This window comes from Antechinus flavipes, chromosome 2, assembly GCF_016432865.1.
Source record: "Antechinus flavipes isolate AdamAnt ecotype Samford, QLD, Australia chromosome 2, AdamAnt_v2, whole genome shotgun sequence".
Taxonomy (NCBI): domain Eukaryota; kingdom Metazoa; phylum Chordata; class Mammalia; order Dasyuromorphia; family Dasyuridae; genus Antechinus; species Antechinus flavipes.
The window spans coordinates 401062529-401079136 of NC_067399.1; the positions used below are offsets into that span (position 1 = coordinate 401062529).

General features: G+C 39.6%; 1 protein-coding gene across 1 annotated transcript in view; it reads right to left on the reverse strand.

Moving 5' to 3' along the window:
- The window catches only part of FAT2 (FAT atypical cadherin 2), an 84284-nt gene extending 68325 nt beyond the window's left edge, over positions 1-15959 (reverse strand). Inside the window, 4 exon segments of the mRNA XM_051978744.1 lie at positions 1315-1626; positions 3964-4022; positions 12069-12383; positions 12696-15959. Coding sequence (XP_051834704.1) covers positions 1315-1626; positions 3964-4022; positions 12069-12383; positions 12696-15942 — 3933 coding nt within the window. The 5' untranslated portion in view covers positions 15943-15959.
- Between the last annotated feature and the right edge of the window lie 649 nt (positions 15960-16608).

Genomic DNA, 16608 nt, shown 5'->3' on the forward strand with positions numbered 1-16608 from the left:
TTCTACTATATCATTACAATCTCCAAAATAACATATTAAGTGCCAACTTGTATAAAGGAAATAAAATGACTAAGATGAACTAGTATAAACAGAATCTGTATAAAATCTCTTGGATAGTCATTAAAAAACTACTAAGTATAAAGTAGAATGTGGCTCCTTTAAGAGTATATTCTAATTTTTTTTTAAAGGAAAAGGACCTACTTATACAAAAATACTTATAACAGTTCTTTCTGTGGGTGACTAAGAATTGGAAATTGAAGGGATACCCATCAATTGGGAAATGAATGAACAAATTAGGGTATATGATAGTGATAGAATATTACTGTGATATAAGAAACTATCAGGATAGTTATTTGACACAATGGATAGAGCATCAGCTCTGAAGTCAGGAGGAATCAAGTTCAAATCTAACCTCAGATACTTAATATTTCCTGTGGGACTCTGGCAAGTCACTTAACTCCAATTGCCCCAGAAAAAAAAAGAAAAAGAAAAGAAAAGAAATGAGAAGCAGAATGATTTCAGAAAAAGCTGGAAAAATTTACATGAACTGATACAAAGTAAAGTGAGCAGAGTCAGAATATTGTACACAATAACAGCAATATTGTATGATAAAGATCTATAAATGATAGTTTTTCTCAGCAACATTGTGATCTAAGACAATTCCAAAGGGCTCAAAATGAAAAATGTTATCCACCTCCAGAAAAAGAAATGTTGTCTGAATACAGACTGATGTGTACCATTTTTTCTTCCTTCTTTCTTTCAAAGCTTTTTCCACCAAAAAAAACTAATAAGAAAAAGTTTGCTTACCATCTCAGGAAGAAGGAGGGGAGGGATGGAGAGATAGAATTTGGAACTCAAAACTTAAAAAATAAAAATTATTTTTACATGTAATTGGGGAGAATTAAAATATTATTTTAAAACAAGTATATTTTAAGAATATTTCACAAAACGGTTTTTCTCCCATAAAAATATATATGCTAATCCTGCCTTAACCCAAAGGAAGAAACTCTAAAAATGTAATTTCAGACCTTGAGATACATTCAAAGAAAAATATTTGTGGGTTTTGGATTTAGGTTCTTTTTCTCCCACTTTTAAACCTCTTTCAGATCTAATTGGCTAGGCTTCCCCTCCCATCCCCCCTCAGGGATTTCTTGTATTTAGAGTAAGATTAGAACCTGTAATCATCTCTTCTATAACCAACCCTTCCACCTTCCTCTAACCCACCATCCCCCTATAACCACCTCCCATTTTCCTGCAGCCATCCCTCCTATCTTCTAGTCATCCCTTCTGTGACCAGCTCTCCTGTGTTCTCACCGTGAGGATGTTGTACACGCCAGCAGGAAAATTGACATTGGTAGACACCACTCCTGTCTCAGGGTCGATGGTGAAGGCCTCCTCATCATTCTCCTCAATACTATAGGTCACCTGGCCATTAGAGCCTTCATCACGGTCTGAAGCCACTAGTCTGTATACAGGCCCTGGTGCAGTGGAGCTGTGCCGCTCTGGGAGACGGATTTTGAAGCGTTTGTGGGAGAAAGTGGGTGAGTTGTCATTGACATCCAAAATGCGCACTACTACTCTGGAAGTGGACTGCAGGCTTGGTTTACCATTGTCTTGTACAGCTACCTGGAAGCAGAGAGTCATATAATTACGGAGTACTTGTGATTAAAAACAGTAAGCTTAATCTAACTCAAATCTACAATTACTATTTTTAATAATTTGCAAGTAGGAGGCACAGAATCAAAGACTCTCAGACATGCAAAGCATCTTTGAGGTCATCTAGTAAAACCTTCCAGCTAGCGAATGGATTCCCACTTCCACTTGAAAAATGGGGATCTCTGGGAGCAGCTAGTTGGTGCAGTGGATGGAGCACCAGCCCTGAAGTCAGGAGGACCTAAGTTCAAATCTGGTGACACTTAACACTTCCTGGCTGTGTGACCCTGGGCAAGTCACTTAACTCCAATTGCCTCAGGGGAAAAAAAAGGTGGGGGGAATCTCACTGTTTCAAAGGGCAAACCATTCCATTGATAGATGGCTTCATTTTTAGGAAGTCCATCCCTTTATTGAGCCTCTCTGCTTCACTAAAAGAACTTCAGTGACAGAGAACATTCTACTTTCTAACACAGTTCCTTTTTCCTTTTGATAACTGGTTATTAAACATTCTTTTCTTCTGTTGGGCACCAATATGTCCCTTTATACTTTGTCCATAGTTCTACTCTCTAGAGAATTTTGGTTCAAGTATTGGTGATAGCTTACCTGTGTGACTCCAGGCAAGTCCCTTTACATCTGACCCTTAATTTTCTTATCTATAAAATGAGAGAGTTGGACTGAATAACCCCTAAGATTTACTAATGCTAGATTTACCATATTAAATTTAATCTCTCTTCTAAACTAAATTTTTTTTAAACTTGAAGACAAATTATGTTCCTCCCCTATCCCAAATCTTCTCCAGTCAAATCATTACTAGTTCTTTTAACAGGAATGGTTTTCAATCTCTTCACCATCCATCATTTAGCATGGTGTGTGGTACATAATAGATGCTTATTAATATCAAACACTTGTTGAATTGGACATCCTGGCCACTCTACTCTGAATACTTTACACTTTGTTGATGTCTTTTCTACAATGTAGCACCCACCCAAGAACTAAGCATACAATTCTCCCAATGTGTTTTGACTAGGGGAGAGGAAAGTGATACTATAATGTCATTTATCTTAGTACTATATTTCAATTTATGCAGCCTAGAAAAAAACCATTAACTTTTTTGGCAGCCACATCATACAACTGACTCAGTGTCTTTATGGCCAACTTACTATTTCTTGTATACCCATGATTACTAAAAATAACCTGTTTTCTATAAATGAAGAAATGTATCAGTTCTAGCATTACCACTCTCATTTTTCCTCCATGGGAGTCAATTTCCTCTTCTATGAAATATCCAGCTAGGACAAGATGACTTTCAAAGTTGTCTCCAAAGTGATATCCTATACTTCAACAGTAAGGAAGAATTTTCTAAAAGGGCAGACCAAAAGTGGAGTAGCTTATCTTTTTATTTTTTTGTCATCTCTTTAGTCATTAGCTTCTAACTTTTTTTCCATTTTTACAGTTTAGTTTTATTAATGTGCTTTGGTTTTATATTACAAACATTTTCATATTACTTCCACTTTGTGAGCAATTTCTTGTAACAAAGTAAAACAGTAGAAACAATGCTCTAATCTGAAAATGCATGCAACATGTCATCCCCATCTCTCTAGTTTATCTATCAAAGAGCTATCTTCTCTCCTTCCTACCCTCTACCCTACTGAAAAAAAATAAAAGCAAATTTCTTGTAACAAGTATATATAGTTAATGTTAATTGCTCATGGATAGGGCAAGCCAGTATAATAAAAATGGCATACTACTTATGTTAATTTGCTTATCTGATGTCTTTTGAACTGGTTAGCTCCCCATCACTGTACACATTCAAGCAGATAGACTATTTATTTTGATTTGGTATGCTCATTATAAAAGTTGAAATAGATGACCTTTGAAGTCCCTTCCACCTGCATGATTTTATGATTCTAGGAGACAGTTATTTCGGGAAAAAAATTCAACTTGTTAAAGAGATCACAGGATATTTAAGGTCAAAGAAAAAGGTCATTATGGATAGAGAGGGAAAAGAAAATCAGTAGAGATTGAATGTGGATGGGGATATGCTTCCCTATCAAATTTTCCTCTGTCTGGGGTGGAGATCACTCCCAAGAGCCCCACTTTTGTGGGCTTCCTTACCCTCCAGGGCACCTAGTCTCAGTCCTTTCCCACTCCATTCTAGGGGCTGCTGAGGATCTAACCTCATTGTGATGATTCAGGACCTGTATGACCCCACTCTGGGTTCCAACAAGTCCTAGCTTGGCCCCTTTTTTCATATCCCCTGGAGAATCCTACAAATCAATCCTACATAATTACTCTCTTGCTATTACCCACCTCAAGGATATGTTCAGCCTTGTTCTCACGATCCAGCTGCCGAGCTGTGGAGAGGAGACCTGGGGAAAAGATGGGAAAAGAGAATAATCTTGTGAGTACTGGGGCTCCCCAGGGACCTTTATAGAGGTACTTACTGCTGAGGGACCAAACCAAGCTCTAATGTGGAATTCTACTGGTATGCCAGTGTTGTCAGGGGGTGGAGGAAAAAAAGAAGGAAAAGGGGGAAAGGGGAAACTCATCAATGAGTCCTGATAATGCCCAGGAGCATACATTTAAAAATCTCTACTTTTCTTCCCTAAACAATACACCAAAAGGAAGGCAAATTGTAGAGATTGTGGATTCTGAACCAGATAGTGAGAGGCGAAAATACCTCATGAACCATAGGGTACAGAAGAAAGATACTATACCTCTTTGGCCATACCCCACTGGTGAGGGGACTTTCATCAGCAGAGAAGGAATGAAGAGACCTGAAATTATGGATATGGATACATATGTGTGTGAACCTATATATATTTCATGTATATATTTCAGTATGTGTACGTATCTATATGCACAGATGCATATGCTTTGAAAGCTCCCCAGAATTTGTTTTGATGAATATAAATATTTGTATTGTGTTTTGTTTTTCCTGACTTTGCAATGGATGGGAGTGGGAGAGGGAAGAAGGAAAGAATTCTGAACCAAAAATAAATTTAAAAAAACTAAATGTTTAAAAAAAGATACCAAATTTCCTTAGTTTGAGACATCTCCCCCACTGATACAGATTGCAATCTCTTCATACTTTTAAATTCTACCTCACTATTTTTGTTGTTTTCCTGAATATGCTCCACAGAGGATCCTTCTAAGAAGATGGAAGTATTTCTTCATCTTGGTGTTTTAATGACCCAGGATTACTAGTTCAGCACTTGGTTGTCAATGTGCTATCTCTCACAACATGGACTCTTCATCTCTGCATTCTTGCTCCATTTCCAGTCAGAGATGGCATTGATGTCTCCTAGGGTATTATTTCTTCCTCCCATTTCCTAAGAACTAGAGTTTCTCCTGGAGTGACTCAGTGGTATCAGTTCTTCTCAAAGCCCATCCAAAGGACCTGCCTTCATAGTCATGGCTCTGTCTCTTTGCATTCCACTGCTCTTTGCAATCCAACTAGAGATTCCAAGGCTCTCAGAAGGCCATTCTTGATTCCAGAGTCAACTTGGTTCTCTGATAAGGGACCTGTTACACCTAATCATAATGGCATTCTTCTTCTTCCATTGTCCTCACTCTATGTTTCCTTTCCTAATACTCAAGAATTCTTAATTTTCATTCACTCAAAGCCAGAGGAGTGAATTCTCTAGGTTTTAGTCACATGAAGAAAGAGAATGCATAAGTTCAGAATGAACATACTAGGAGGTCATTAGAAATACATATATTAAAAATTCTACTTAATTTCAGATCATGCAACCCCAAACTTTCTAATGATCTGCTGTTAAAGTTTTCCTAGGCTTAGACAAGAAATCTTAATTTCCTCTAGGCCAGGATTAAGCCACTGTGACAGATATATTTTCTCTTCTAAAATAAAATTAAGATTTACTTACCTAGGCTCTCAGAACCTCGGGTCATTAGTCCAATGACTAATTCTTCCAAAGAAGGCTCATGCTTAGCCACTCAAGAAGGGTGTGTAGATCCACCCCAGATTTCTAAGCAAACCCTTATCTAACTAGAAATCTGACTGCAGCTGCCATACCAAGGGACAAAGGAGGAAATGCAAATGATAAAATCATTTTCAAAGCTATTTCCCATGACCTCAAAATCAAAATAGTGTAATCTAACTCAGTTAACTTCCCAAAGTTCACAAAAGAAAGATAGTCCCATTCCTTACAACCTCTCAGTTTGTTCTATGGTCTAAAGGATGTGGTCATAAAAAATCATTTGTGAAGGCCTACAAGTACTTGGAGGTTATTCTACTCTTAAACATTTTATATTGATGAGAAACAGGCTTGTGAATAGGGAGTTGTTTCTATGCTTTGCTTCTTTTACAAATTTATTGATATATTTTGCTTTAATATAGCAGAAAATCCTCAACAAGCATTCAAAAAAATCTCTGCCCCTCCTCAATCTATCCCCCAAATGATAAAGAAGAGATATGTCCTTTGACTTCAATAATATGCTATTATATTAACCATGCTATTCAATTAGAATATTGTTGCCTTTTAATACTGACTATATTTAAGTTATTTGGTCTTTGTAATCTTGCTGGAGTATTGTTTTGTAATTTATTAAAAGCACCAGTTATGATTTTTTCCATTAGTTGAGACTCTTCCTTCTTTGAGAGTTTCCAAATATCTAAGTATCTTTAAAGTTTACTGTCTCCAACACAGATTTCTTCTTTAAGCAGGTCCAGACATTTCCTCCTAACTTAATCTCCTTAAATGTGTCCTAGTACGTTTGCATAATACTCCTTTATCAGAGCATAAATGTACTGTGTACTAGTACGTGTCTATGTACTCATCCATTGTGTATATGGGGATGCATAAGCATATCACATGAATCTATCTTTTTACACACATATGTGGGTATTTCTGTGGATGTATGTATTTATAAGGTGTGACTATTAAGTAGTAAGTTCAATGTTAGTTTCATATACATGTACACATGTATGTTGTACATGAACAAAGCAGCTGGGTGACATAATGGATTGAGTACTGAACATAGAGTCAGGAAAGCCTGAGTTCAAATCCAGACTCAGAAACTACCTGTGTGACCCTAGGCAAATCATTTAATTGCTGTCTGACTCAGTTTCCTTATTTGTAAATTTTTTAAAATAGCATATACCTTTCCTAAAATTGTTGGGAGAATCAAGTGAGATAATGTATATAAAGTGTTTTATCTTAATACCTAAAAATCCTATTTAACTTTAGTAAATATATATGTATATAGGGAGATAGTATATTTGTGTATATGTGTTTATATATACATACATCCATATATACATATATACTTATATATGTACATACATATATAACGTCAGATCATAGATTTAAAGCTAGAAGGGACTCAAGAGACCATCTTGTCAAACCTTCTTATTTTATAAATAAAGAAACTGAGGCTGAGAAGGGTGATGTCCCAAAGTCACATAGCTAGACATCTATCTGAGATGAGATTTGAACTTGAGGTGTTCGTGACTCCATTATCTTCCACTCTATTCACTGTCATTTAGCTTCTAATGATCTTAAGATCATAGAGTTTGGATGAGTTCTATGTATAGATTTCATGTACACATGGACAAATAGTGTTCATTAAGAATGTCTAATCTTTTTTGTATTGAGGGGAAAAAGATGGGGTGCCCTCTGTTGCCTCCAGTCTGAAAGTGCTGACTCTGTGAATAAATGAGCTTATTTCCTTATTTCTCCAACAGAACAGTGGCACAGACTGTACCGCTTCTTCATCCCTGTCTCCAAGCGTGCTTTGTGTGCCTGGGTGTATATAACTGTGAGTGTAAATGTTAGTGCATGCATGTACTCGCTCAGGCAGCATCAGGCACCCAGGGTAAAGGCCCCAGGGAGGTTGGCTCAGCGCTTCCAATCTTGGCCTGTTTTCAATACAACCAGCCCAGGCAATTTGCAACCCTATTCAAATGCCTTCAGAGCAGCAAGGTAAACCTATAAAAGTGTTGAACTTGGGAAATGTTATCCTGGTCAGTGAAGAAAAGGGGAAATATTAAGATATTTCTGGGCAATAGAGGCTGTCTGTCCTCCAGAGAGGCCTTTGACATAACTAAAGAATGTCTGTTTTGTGTAGGACTTGGAACTAGTTAGTCCTGATTTCTGTTCCAACTCTGAGAGTCTATATTTGAAAAATTCTGGGATATAAGCAGTTCCTTTAATCCCAACCAGCGTTGATATTATTTCCCAACACAGATATAATAGAAATCATGGGAGGAAAACCATTCACTCATACCCAATTTTTTTTTTTTTGGTTTTACAACTGACCTTAACTTCCCTACTGAACAAACGTGGTCCATGAACCTAGGAATGGTGAGGATAATCAATGATCCTATGACTAAGGAGGGAGAAGAGAGCAGGAAGCTAAGAAATAACAGCAGGAGGCTGCCCTTGCTCCTCCAATGCCAGTTGTTCAACTACACAATTTTTTTTTGCAGAGTCCAGAGTACTGAGAGTGGGCAGAAAGTATCAAGGATGAAAGGATTACAAGCTAAAAACAGAGGAGAATTCTCCCGGATGGACAATGATGATAACAAAGGTATAGGTACTCAGCGAGAGAAAGGAGACTCAGTGAAAAATAATAATAGCTCAAATCTATATAGCAATATTAAGCAATATTAAAGTTCAATAAAAGAGGAGCAGCTCAGTGCCAGATCTTGGAGGCTAACTTTTGAGGCTGAAATTTATATTTTAATATGAGAATCCTTTCATTCTTTCTGTCCTTAAGGCTGATAGAGCCCACTACCACTACTGTTTCCAGTTTTGAGGAGCTTGTTCTCTCCATACTTGGGTCCTAAATAAAGGAAGCAGTGGGAGAGGAAAAGTCCTGGTTCCCTGCCAGCCCCATGGCCTTGGGGTCACTGTTAGAGGACGAGGAAGGAGTAAGGAAAAGGGAAAAAAAATTATCAAGTTGAAACAGATCAGGCCCATTGTTCTCATTATCCTAACCAGCCCAGCCCATCTCTGAGCACAGGGAGAGGAGACAAGAGGAAGCCAGGGAAGCTGATAGAGGGATCATGGAAACTGCACAATTATAGCCCAGCTTCACAGGGTGGTCACCTATGTATCTGTCCTCCTTTCTTCTCTCCTTCATTTCCCACCTTTCTCTCTCCCTTTTTCCTACTTTCTATCCCTTCATCTCCTTTGCCTAAATGTTCACTGTCTTTGGTTATTTTCTATACAGCTTATCTTCCCTTCTAGATCAAAGTTTCTTTTAACATTGGATCCATGAATTTATACACACACACACACACACACACACACACACACGTATATATATGTATATATATAATGACTGCATTATAATTAGTATGCTTTGTAATCCTATGTATTTTATTTTACACGCAACCTTATAGGAAGGGTCTGAATAGGTTTCATATGCTGACAAAAACATCCATAATGTTAAAAAAAAAAAAAGTAAAGATCTCCTGTCCTAGATCATGAGCTTCTCAAGGGAAGGAACCATGTCCAACTGATCTTTACATCCCCCTTACAACAGAGGACAGAGCTTATACATGGTATGTATTTGACATAAGCTTGATGGATAGTCAATAAAGGATTTTGAATCATTACGATGATAGGAAAGATGGATGGGAACACTTTCCTTTATATTATCCCTAGGGGTAGGCAACGAATCTTACAATCTATTCTTTGGTGGTATGTTGGGTTTTTTTGTACCTGGCTGATTCTATTGCATTTTTAAACACATACCTCTTCTCACTTTAGTTGGGTGGAAAGAGGAAGACCAGGAACACCTTTATCCTGCAGGGAGCTGTGCCAAATATTCCTGTCAGGGAACTATTGACAAAAAATAGAACCTGGCCCTGGAGGGAGCTAAGCAGAATGATGAACAGTCTCCATTTTCACGGGTAAGAGAAATCTTCCCCCCAAGAGCAAGAAGAGGTATAGTCCAAGATTGGCAAGATACCTGGCAGACCCCAAAGGGCTTGACTCAAAATAAGTTGATCATTTTTTCTTTCCAAAACTCACCTATCAAATTTTCTCATTTCTATTCATGGTAGTACTATTTACCTGGTCTCCCATGTTCAAAACCTGTTTTTTGTTATCCTTTCTTCTTTTAAAGATCTAATATACAGGCAGTCACTAATCATAGTATTTCTATTTTTAAAGTATCTTCAACATTGATCTCTCCTGTATTGATCCTGCGATCATTCTGGCATGGGACCTTTTTTGACATCTGCCTTAACTATTGTAATAACTCATTTATAGATCTTGTTTTCCCAAGGTTTTCTCCCACCAACCCCTTTTCAATTCATCTTTTAAACTACTGCTAGAGTAATCTGTCTCATACATAGGTCTACTCGTATGACTATTCTACTTACAAATTGTCAGTGGCTTCCTTTTGCCAGTTGAGTAAAATTAAAATATTTTTGCCAGGATAAAAAGATTAGTTGCTCACTTTCAACCAGTCTTTTTATATTACTCAGGTTTCTCTAGAGCAGGGGTAAGGAACAATATTATTTGTATAATCAGCCTCTGGAGATGTTGAGTTGAAAGTTAGGCATAACAGCCTTCCATTGCTTGAATTTTTAAATTGATAATTTTGCATGGTCCTTAATATAAATTCAGTTACAAATATTCAAATAGTGCTTGGAAGAAAAAAGATTCCCCATCTCTGCTCTAGAGGAAGACATAAAGAAGGAAATTAATTTGATCCCTGAAATAGCTGAGTGGCTAGAAAAAAGTGAAGGGAGTACTTCTAAGTTGTACTTCCCTTTTGGAGGTAGCATGAATAGCATGACATAAGAGAAAAATCTTGACTCTGTCACTTGCTATCTGTGTACTCATGGGCAGGGAAAATAATCTCAATGAGCTTTGGTTTCCTCATCTTTGAAATGAGAAGATTGAATAGGGTGACCTCTTCCTCGCCTTCTGTAAATTTATGCTCTTATGGTATAATCTTCTGATTTGCCACTTATTGACCAACTAAAATTGGACAGGTCACATTTCAATAAGCCTCAGTTTCTTCATCTGTAAATGAAGGATAAAACTTTTGATCCCTCCTGTGTAAAACTTTTTGGGGAAAGGGGACTTTGTAAAGTGCTAAAGAATTACTTATGAGTGGTGATCATGATAATGAAGAAAACCATACACTTTGCTATCCTTGCTATGATAACCAACCTCACAAAGTTACACCAAGGATAGGTTACACTAAGCCATCCGTAATCTTTCATCTAATTCTGTACTAACAATATCACTTTCTATGCAGAACATATCATGTGAAAAACCAGACTGAATGAAGCAAAAGCTGGAATTAAGGTTGCCAGGAAAAATATTAACAGCCCCAGATATGCAGATGATACCATTATGATGGCAGAAACTAAAGAATTAAGAAGCCTCTTGTTAAGGATAAAAGAGATCATGTAAAAGCTGGCATGAAGCTTAACATCAAAAAAACTAAGATCTTGGCAACTGGTCACATCAGTCCCTGACAAATAAAGGGAAAAAAAAATAGAAGCAATGTCAGATTTTATATTCTTGGGCTCAAAGAACATAGCAAATGGTGACTGCTGCCATGAAATTAAAAGATGCTTGCTTCTTGGAAGGAAAGTGATGGCAAATCTGGGCAGCATACTAAGAAGCAGAGATAACATGGTATTTCCAGTAGTAATTTATGGCTGTGAGAATTGAACACAATCAATGTTTTTGAATTTTGGTGCTGGAGAAGACTTTTGAGCCCCTTAGACAGTAAAGAGATCAAATTAGTCAATACTTAAAGAAATTAATTCAGGCTCTTCAATGGAATGTCAAAGACTGAAATGGAAACTTAAATCCTTTAGTCATATAATGAGAAGATAGTACTCACTGTAAAGGACTTTGATGCTGAGAAAGATGGAAGGCAAAATGAAAAGGGGATAGCAGAAAATGAAATGGAGAGAATGTGATGAAAACAACAAACATTAATTTGAACAGACTTCAAGAAGTAGTGGAGGATAGAAGAGCCTGGTGTGCTATGGTTCATGAGGTCACAAAGAACTGGACAAATCTGAATAATGAAAACATACTAAGAATATATGTGAGCACTATCAATGGCCAGGGCTGGGAGGGAGCCTTTGGCTAGGTTTAGAGCTCAGTCTGAAACAAGGATTAGGATTTATTCTCAGATAAGAGATAGGGCTCAATCTTCAATTCAGTGTAAGAACACTTTATGAGTCTGGGTCTAAGGGCTAAGCTCAGGCTAGGAAAAAGGGTCAGTCTGACTCATTGGGTTTGGCCCCTTACTTCCATTTAAATTTAGACAAGTTATTTAATTTTTCTGAATTCCCAAAGAGAACAAGGCAACGTATCATCTCACCCTCTCCAGGGAAGACGCACATCCTGAGGATCCCAAAGATTTTAGCTAGGCTGGCAGATATAAGGATAAATTCCCAGAATTCTTACCTGTCAAAGAGTTAAGGACAAAGAATCCTAAATTATTTCCACTGATGATATGGAATGTCAGCTTCCCTTTGGAGACAGTGTCTGGATCCCAGGCATCCAGTTGAAGGACAGAAGTATTCATAGGGGCATCTTCTTTGACTGAAGGGTAGTAGACAGGTCTTGACATCTGGGGTGGATTGTCATTAGTATCCATGACTTCAATATAAACTTCAGTTACAGAGGAGAGGGGCACAGACCCCTGATCCACAGCCAATACTGTCAGCCAGTAGTGTGCAATGAACTCTCGGTCCAGAGGCATCATAGTCTGGATCATTCCTAGGAAATAAGTGAAAGCCTTCAACTAGGGACCTAGACTTGCATTAGCTGTCATGGAATCACAAAGCTAGGAGGGAATCTTAGATTTAAAAAATGTCAGGATTGAAAGGCACCTTTGAATTGGAACATAAACTCTGGGAGAGCCTTTATGTGACAATGTCAGAGCTGAAAAGGAACTTAGAATATAGAACATAAAATATTAGAGTGTGGGAGGGGCCTTTGATCACACAACAATCATGGGGAAGTAACCTGACAATGCCAGACTTTCTAACTTACAATTCAGAGTTTTTTCAACTATATTGTGATACCTACCTGTGTCCCGATCAATGCTGAAAGTGGCAAGGTCAGTACCATCACGCAAGAAGTACTGGATGACTCCATCCTGACCAAGGTCAACATCCTGGGCAGTGACTGACAGCACTAGTGTCCCCGGGAGGCTGTTCTCCTCCACCTGGCCCTGGTATACAAAGGAGGCAAAGCGAGGAGGATGCAAGTTTTCATTCACATCCAGAACTGTTACTTGTACATGGCAAGATGCCCCACGGGCCATGGGTTTTCCACCATCACTAGCCCATAGACTCAAATTATACCAGGTTCTCTTCTCAAAGTCCAGCTCCCGTTCCAGGCTCAATGCTCCTGTTAGTGGATCCAACCCAAAAGTTCCCTGAGCATCATCCATCAAGGTATACTTCACTTCTCCCCCAGGGCCCAGGTCTGGGTCAAAGGCCTCCAGAAAGGTTAGGACAGTCCCCAGGGGCAAATCCTCAGGGATCTTCACTTGACTCAGTTCTGGGATGCATTGGGGAGTATTGTCATTGACATCACTTAGTGTCACCACTAAGTTTGTGACAGAAAAGAGCTGAGGACCCACTTTTGCCTGGTCTCGTGCCTCTACCTTGAGCACATATTGAGGCTGTGACTCCCTATCCAAAGGCCCTGTGACCACCACCTCACCAGTGAGAACATGAAGGGAAAACTGATCTGTAGGGTTCAACAGGGTGTAGCAGACTCTCCCATTGTCATCCTTGTCAGCATCTTCTGCCTTTAGCTGTGCGATTGTGGTCCCCATTTCAGTATCCTCTCGGATTTCTACCTGATATCCACCAGCGGGGAATTTTGGAGTGTTATCATTCTCATCCCCAACATTCACTGCCAGCTGTTTCCAGGATGATTTCTGTGGAGTGCCAAGGTCATAAACAGTCACATTGAGGATATAGAAACTGGTAGCCTCATGATCCAAGGGAGCAGCCACCTTGAGCAGTCCTGTCTCCAATTCAACATCAAAACGACTCTCTTCATTGCCCCCTGCAAGGACATAAACCAGTTTTCCATTGAAGCCAGTGTCAAGGTCAAAAGCAGCCAGATGTGCAACAGTGGTATTGATGGGGACTCCCTCCAAGATGTCAATGGACTGAGGGAAGTGGTCCTCAAACTGAGGAGTGTAGTGGTTGATGTGATATGTGCTTAGAGAAGTAAACTCCTCAGAACTAGGTTCCTGGATCTGAGACCCAACAGAGTGGATGATGGTCTCCGTGAGTTGCTTCAACACACCTGTTTCTTCACATTGCACACGGACTGAAGAGCCGGAGGCTACGACAGTAACATTCAAAGATGTAGGTGAGGCGTAGTTATCTCCATCTGAGGCAGTGATTTCTAAGGAATAATGCTGACCGGGAGGAAGGTTTTTAAAGGAACGTTTGAGGGAAACCACTCCAGAAAAATGGTTCAGGTCAAAATACTCCAGCTCATTGCCAGATACAATCTCATACCTTAAGTTCATAAGTTCATCCATGTCTATGGCCGAGAGGGTCACAACTGTTTCCCCCACCCGTAGGTCCCAAGGGACAGTACCATTGCAGTTGGCATTCTCAAACATCGGTTGGTTGTCATTTAGATTGTTGAGCATGAGTGAAATGGATACTTCACTCTCCCGGCGGAATGGGGATCCCCAGTCTGTTGCCCAGACCCGGAAAGTATAAAGTCTCTGCATGAGCTCATAGTCCATCAGCTTGGAAGTAGAGATGACCCCCAAATAAGGATCTATGGTGAAAGGGACAGTTCTTGGGCTAGTGATAGAATAAGTGACAAAGCCGTTCTCCCCATGGTCTTGATCAGTGGCAGTAACAGTTAGGACACTGGTCCCAGGGGGAAGATTTTCATCAAATGTGCCATGATAAGAAGATTGAGAAAAGACAGGAGCGTGATTGTTACAGTCAATGATGTCAATGACCACAACAGTGGAAGTCTGGCCCAAAGTAGTTCCAACATGAAGCTGGTATCTGGCTCGATCATGGAAATCCATCAACCTTGTAGTGGTTATCAGCCCAGTTCGAGAATTAATCTTAAACCCTGAGCTCTCTGAGGTAGACTTCAGAATGTATTGCAAACTTGGGAAGCTTGGAGTGACTTTAACTACCACAACATAAGTTCCTGGAGGAGAAACTTCACTGAGCTGGACTCTGTAAGTGGCCTTCTCAAACCTGGCTGAGGCTATTTTGGAAGGAGGTAAGTGGATGCCTCTGATTTGGGAATACAAAGGTGGTTTCCCTCCACCTTTGGCCTGAAGACTAAGGTTGAATCCATGGCGATATTCCAACCAATCAATATCTTTGATGGCTACTAATGTAAACTTGTTGCTCCCACCATATGATTTGATTACTTTGAAATGTTTCCCCGGATCTCCATCTACAATGTTCACCACCTCAACCCCAGCCTCTGAGCCGTTCGCATCCACCGTGAGTGTAGCATAAGCATTGTCCCCAGTCTCATCCTGTGTTGTCACCACGACTGAAGAAATGGCTGGGGGCTTCTTGGGAGAGGGATCCACCTGGATGACCAGAGAGGCCAGGTTGCCAAAGCCATTGCCCTCAGAGATTTTCCGCATGCGGTCCACAGCCAGTACCTGAAGCTCATGTCTCCCCTTCCAGGTAGCATTGAGTTTTCGAGTCACAGTCACTACACCACTGGTGGGATGGACTGTGAACAGCTCTGACCGGGCATTGAAGGCATAATAGAAGTCAGCATTCTGGCCAAGGTCAGCATCAGTGGCGCTTACCATGCAGATGGCACTTTTGAGAGGGGTGTCTTCAGGGATGGCAACTTTGTAAGATGGGGGAGAGAACAATGGCTTTAAGTCATTTTGATCTAAGATGCGGACCAGCACTTGAGTTGAAGCCTCATACCCCAAAGTCTGTTCTGTGGCTTGGATGACAAGTGTGTAGCTGTCACATACCTCCCGGTTCAGAATTGCTGTGTTGCCACTTTTGGTCCTTATCCTCAGAAAGCAGAAACTGCCCACCACATGCTCCTCTGTTTTAAATACATTAGCCAGATCTCCCGAGACAATGCGGTATCTCACCACCATCTGGGGTTCTGCCAAGTAGACTCCCATCTTGCCAAGAGTCTCCACATAGGTCTTGGGAGCTGAATTCTCATAGATGGTGCCATTGTATATGGGCTGGGTGAAATGAATGGATGATAGACTGGGACTTTCCTGGAGCCTCTCACAGGACAAGCAGTGAAGCAGGAGAAGCACAAAAGCCAACACTATGATGGCCATTGTGAGGTATCACCTGAGTGGAAACAGAAATAAATATAAGTCAATGGGAAAGAGCTCCAATGGGAAAAGGAATTAGCATGAAATTAAGGAAATTAGCATGCAATAAAGAGAAAGAAAAATGTTATAGACTATCTGTCACTGCAAATTCCATGTGAACAACTTGGCTCTGCTGTCTACGGAATAAAATATAAAATCTCCGGTTTACCATTCAAAACCCTCCACAATCTACTTTTCATCCACTTATTCAAATTTATTTCCTAAGTACTCTTCATGAACTTATTCTCTGCTCAAGTGACACTGCATTACCAGGTGTTTCTTATTCTTGCCCTGCAATATCCTGCTTCTTTGACTTTGTAGAGAAGAATAACCATGAGAAACAACTGTATTCAACAACAACATCTCAGTTTTTAATGAGTTGAGATGTTACGTTCAACCAAACATTTATTTGCTAACTAGGGGCTTCTTAAAGTTTTTTCACTCAGGATCCCTTTTTGCCCAAGAAATTTACATATCTAAGAAATGGCATGTAAAACAAGCATACAAATCAAACATTTACTGACAACAAATCACAATTTTCTTATCCCTCCATTCATTTATAAGACCTCATCTGGGGTCTAGACTATGGTTTAAGAAGCTGGATGCTACATTATCAGAGGCTAGTAAGGA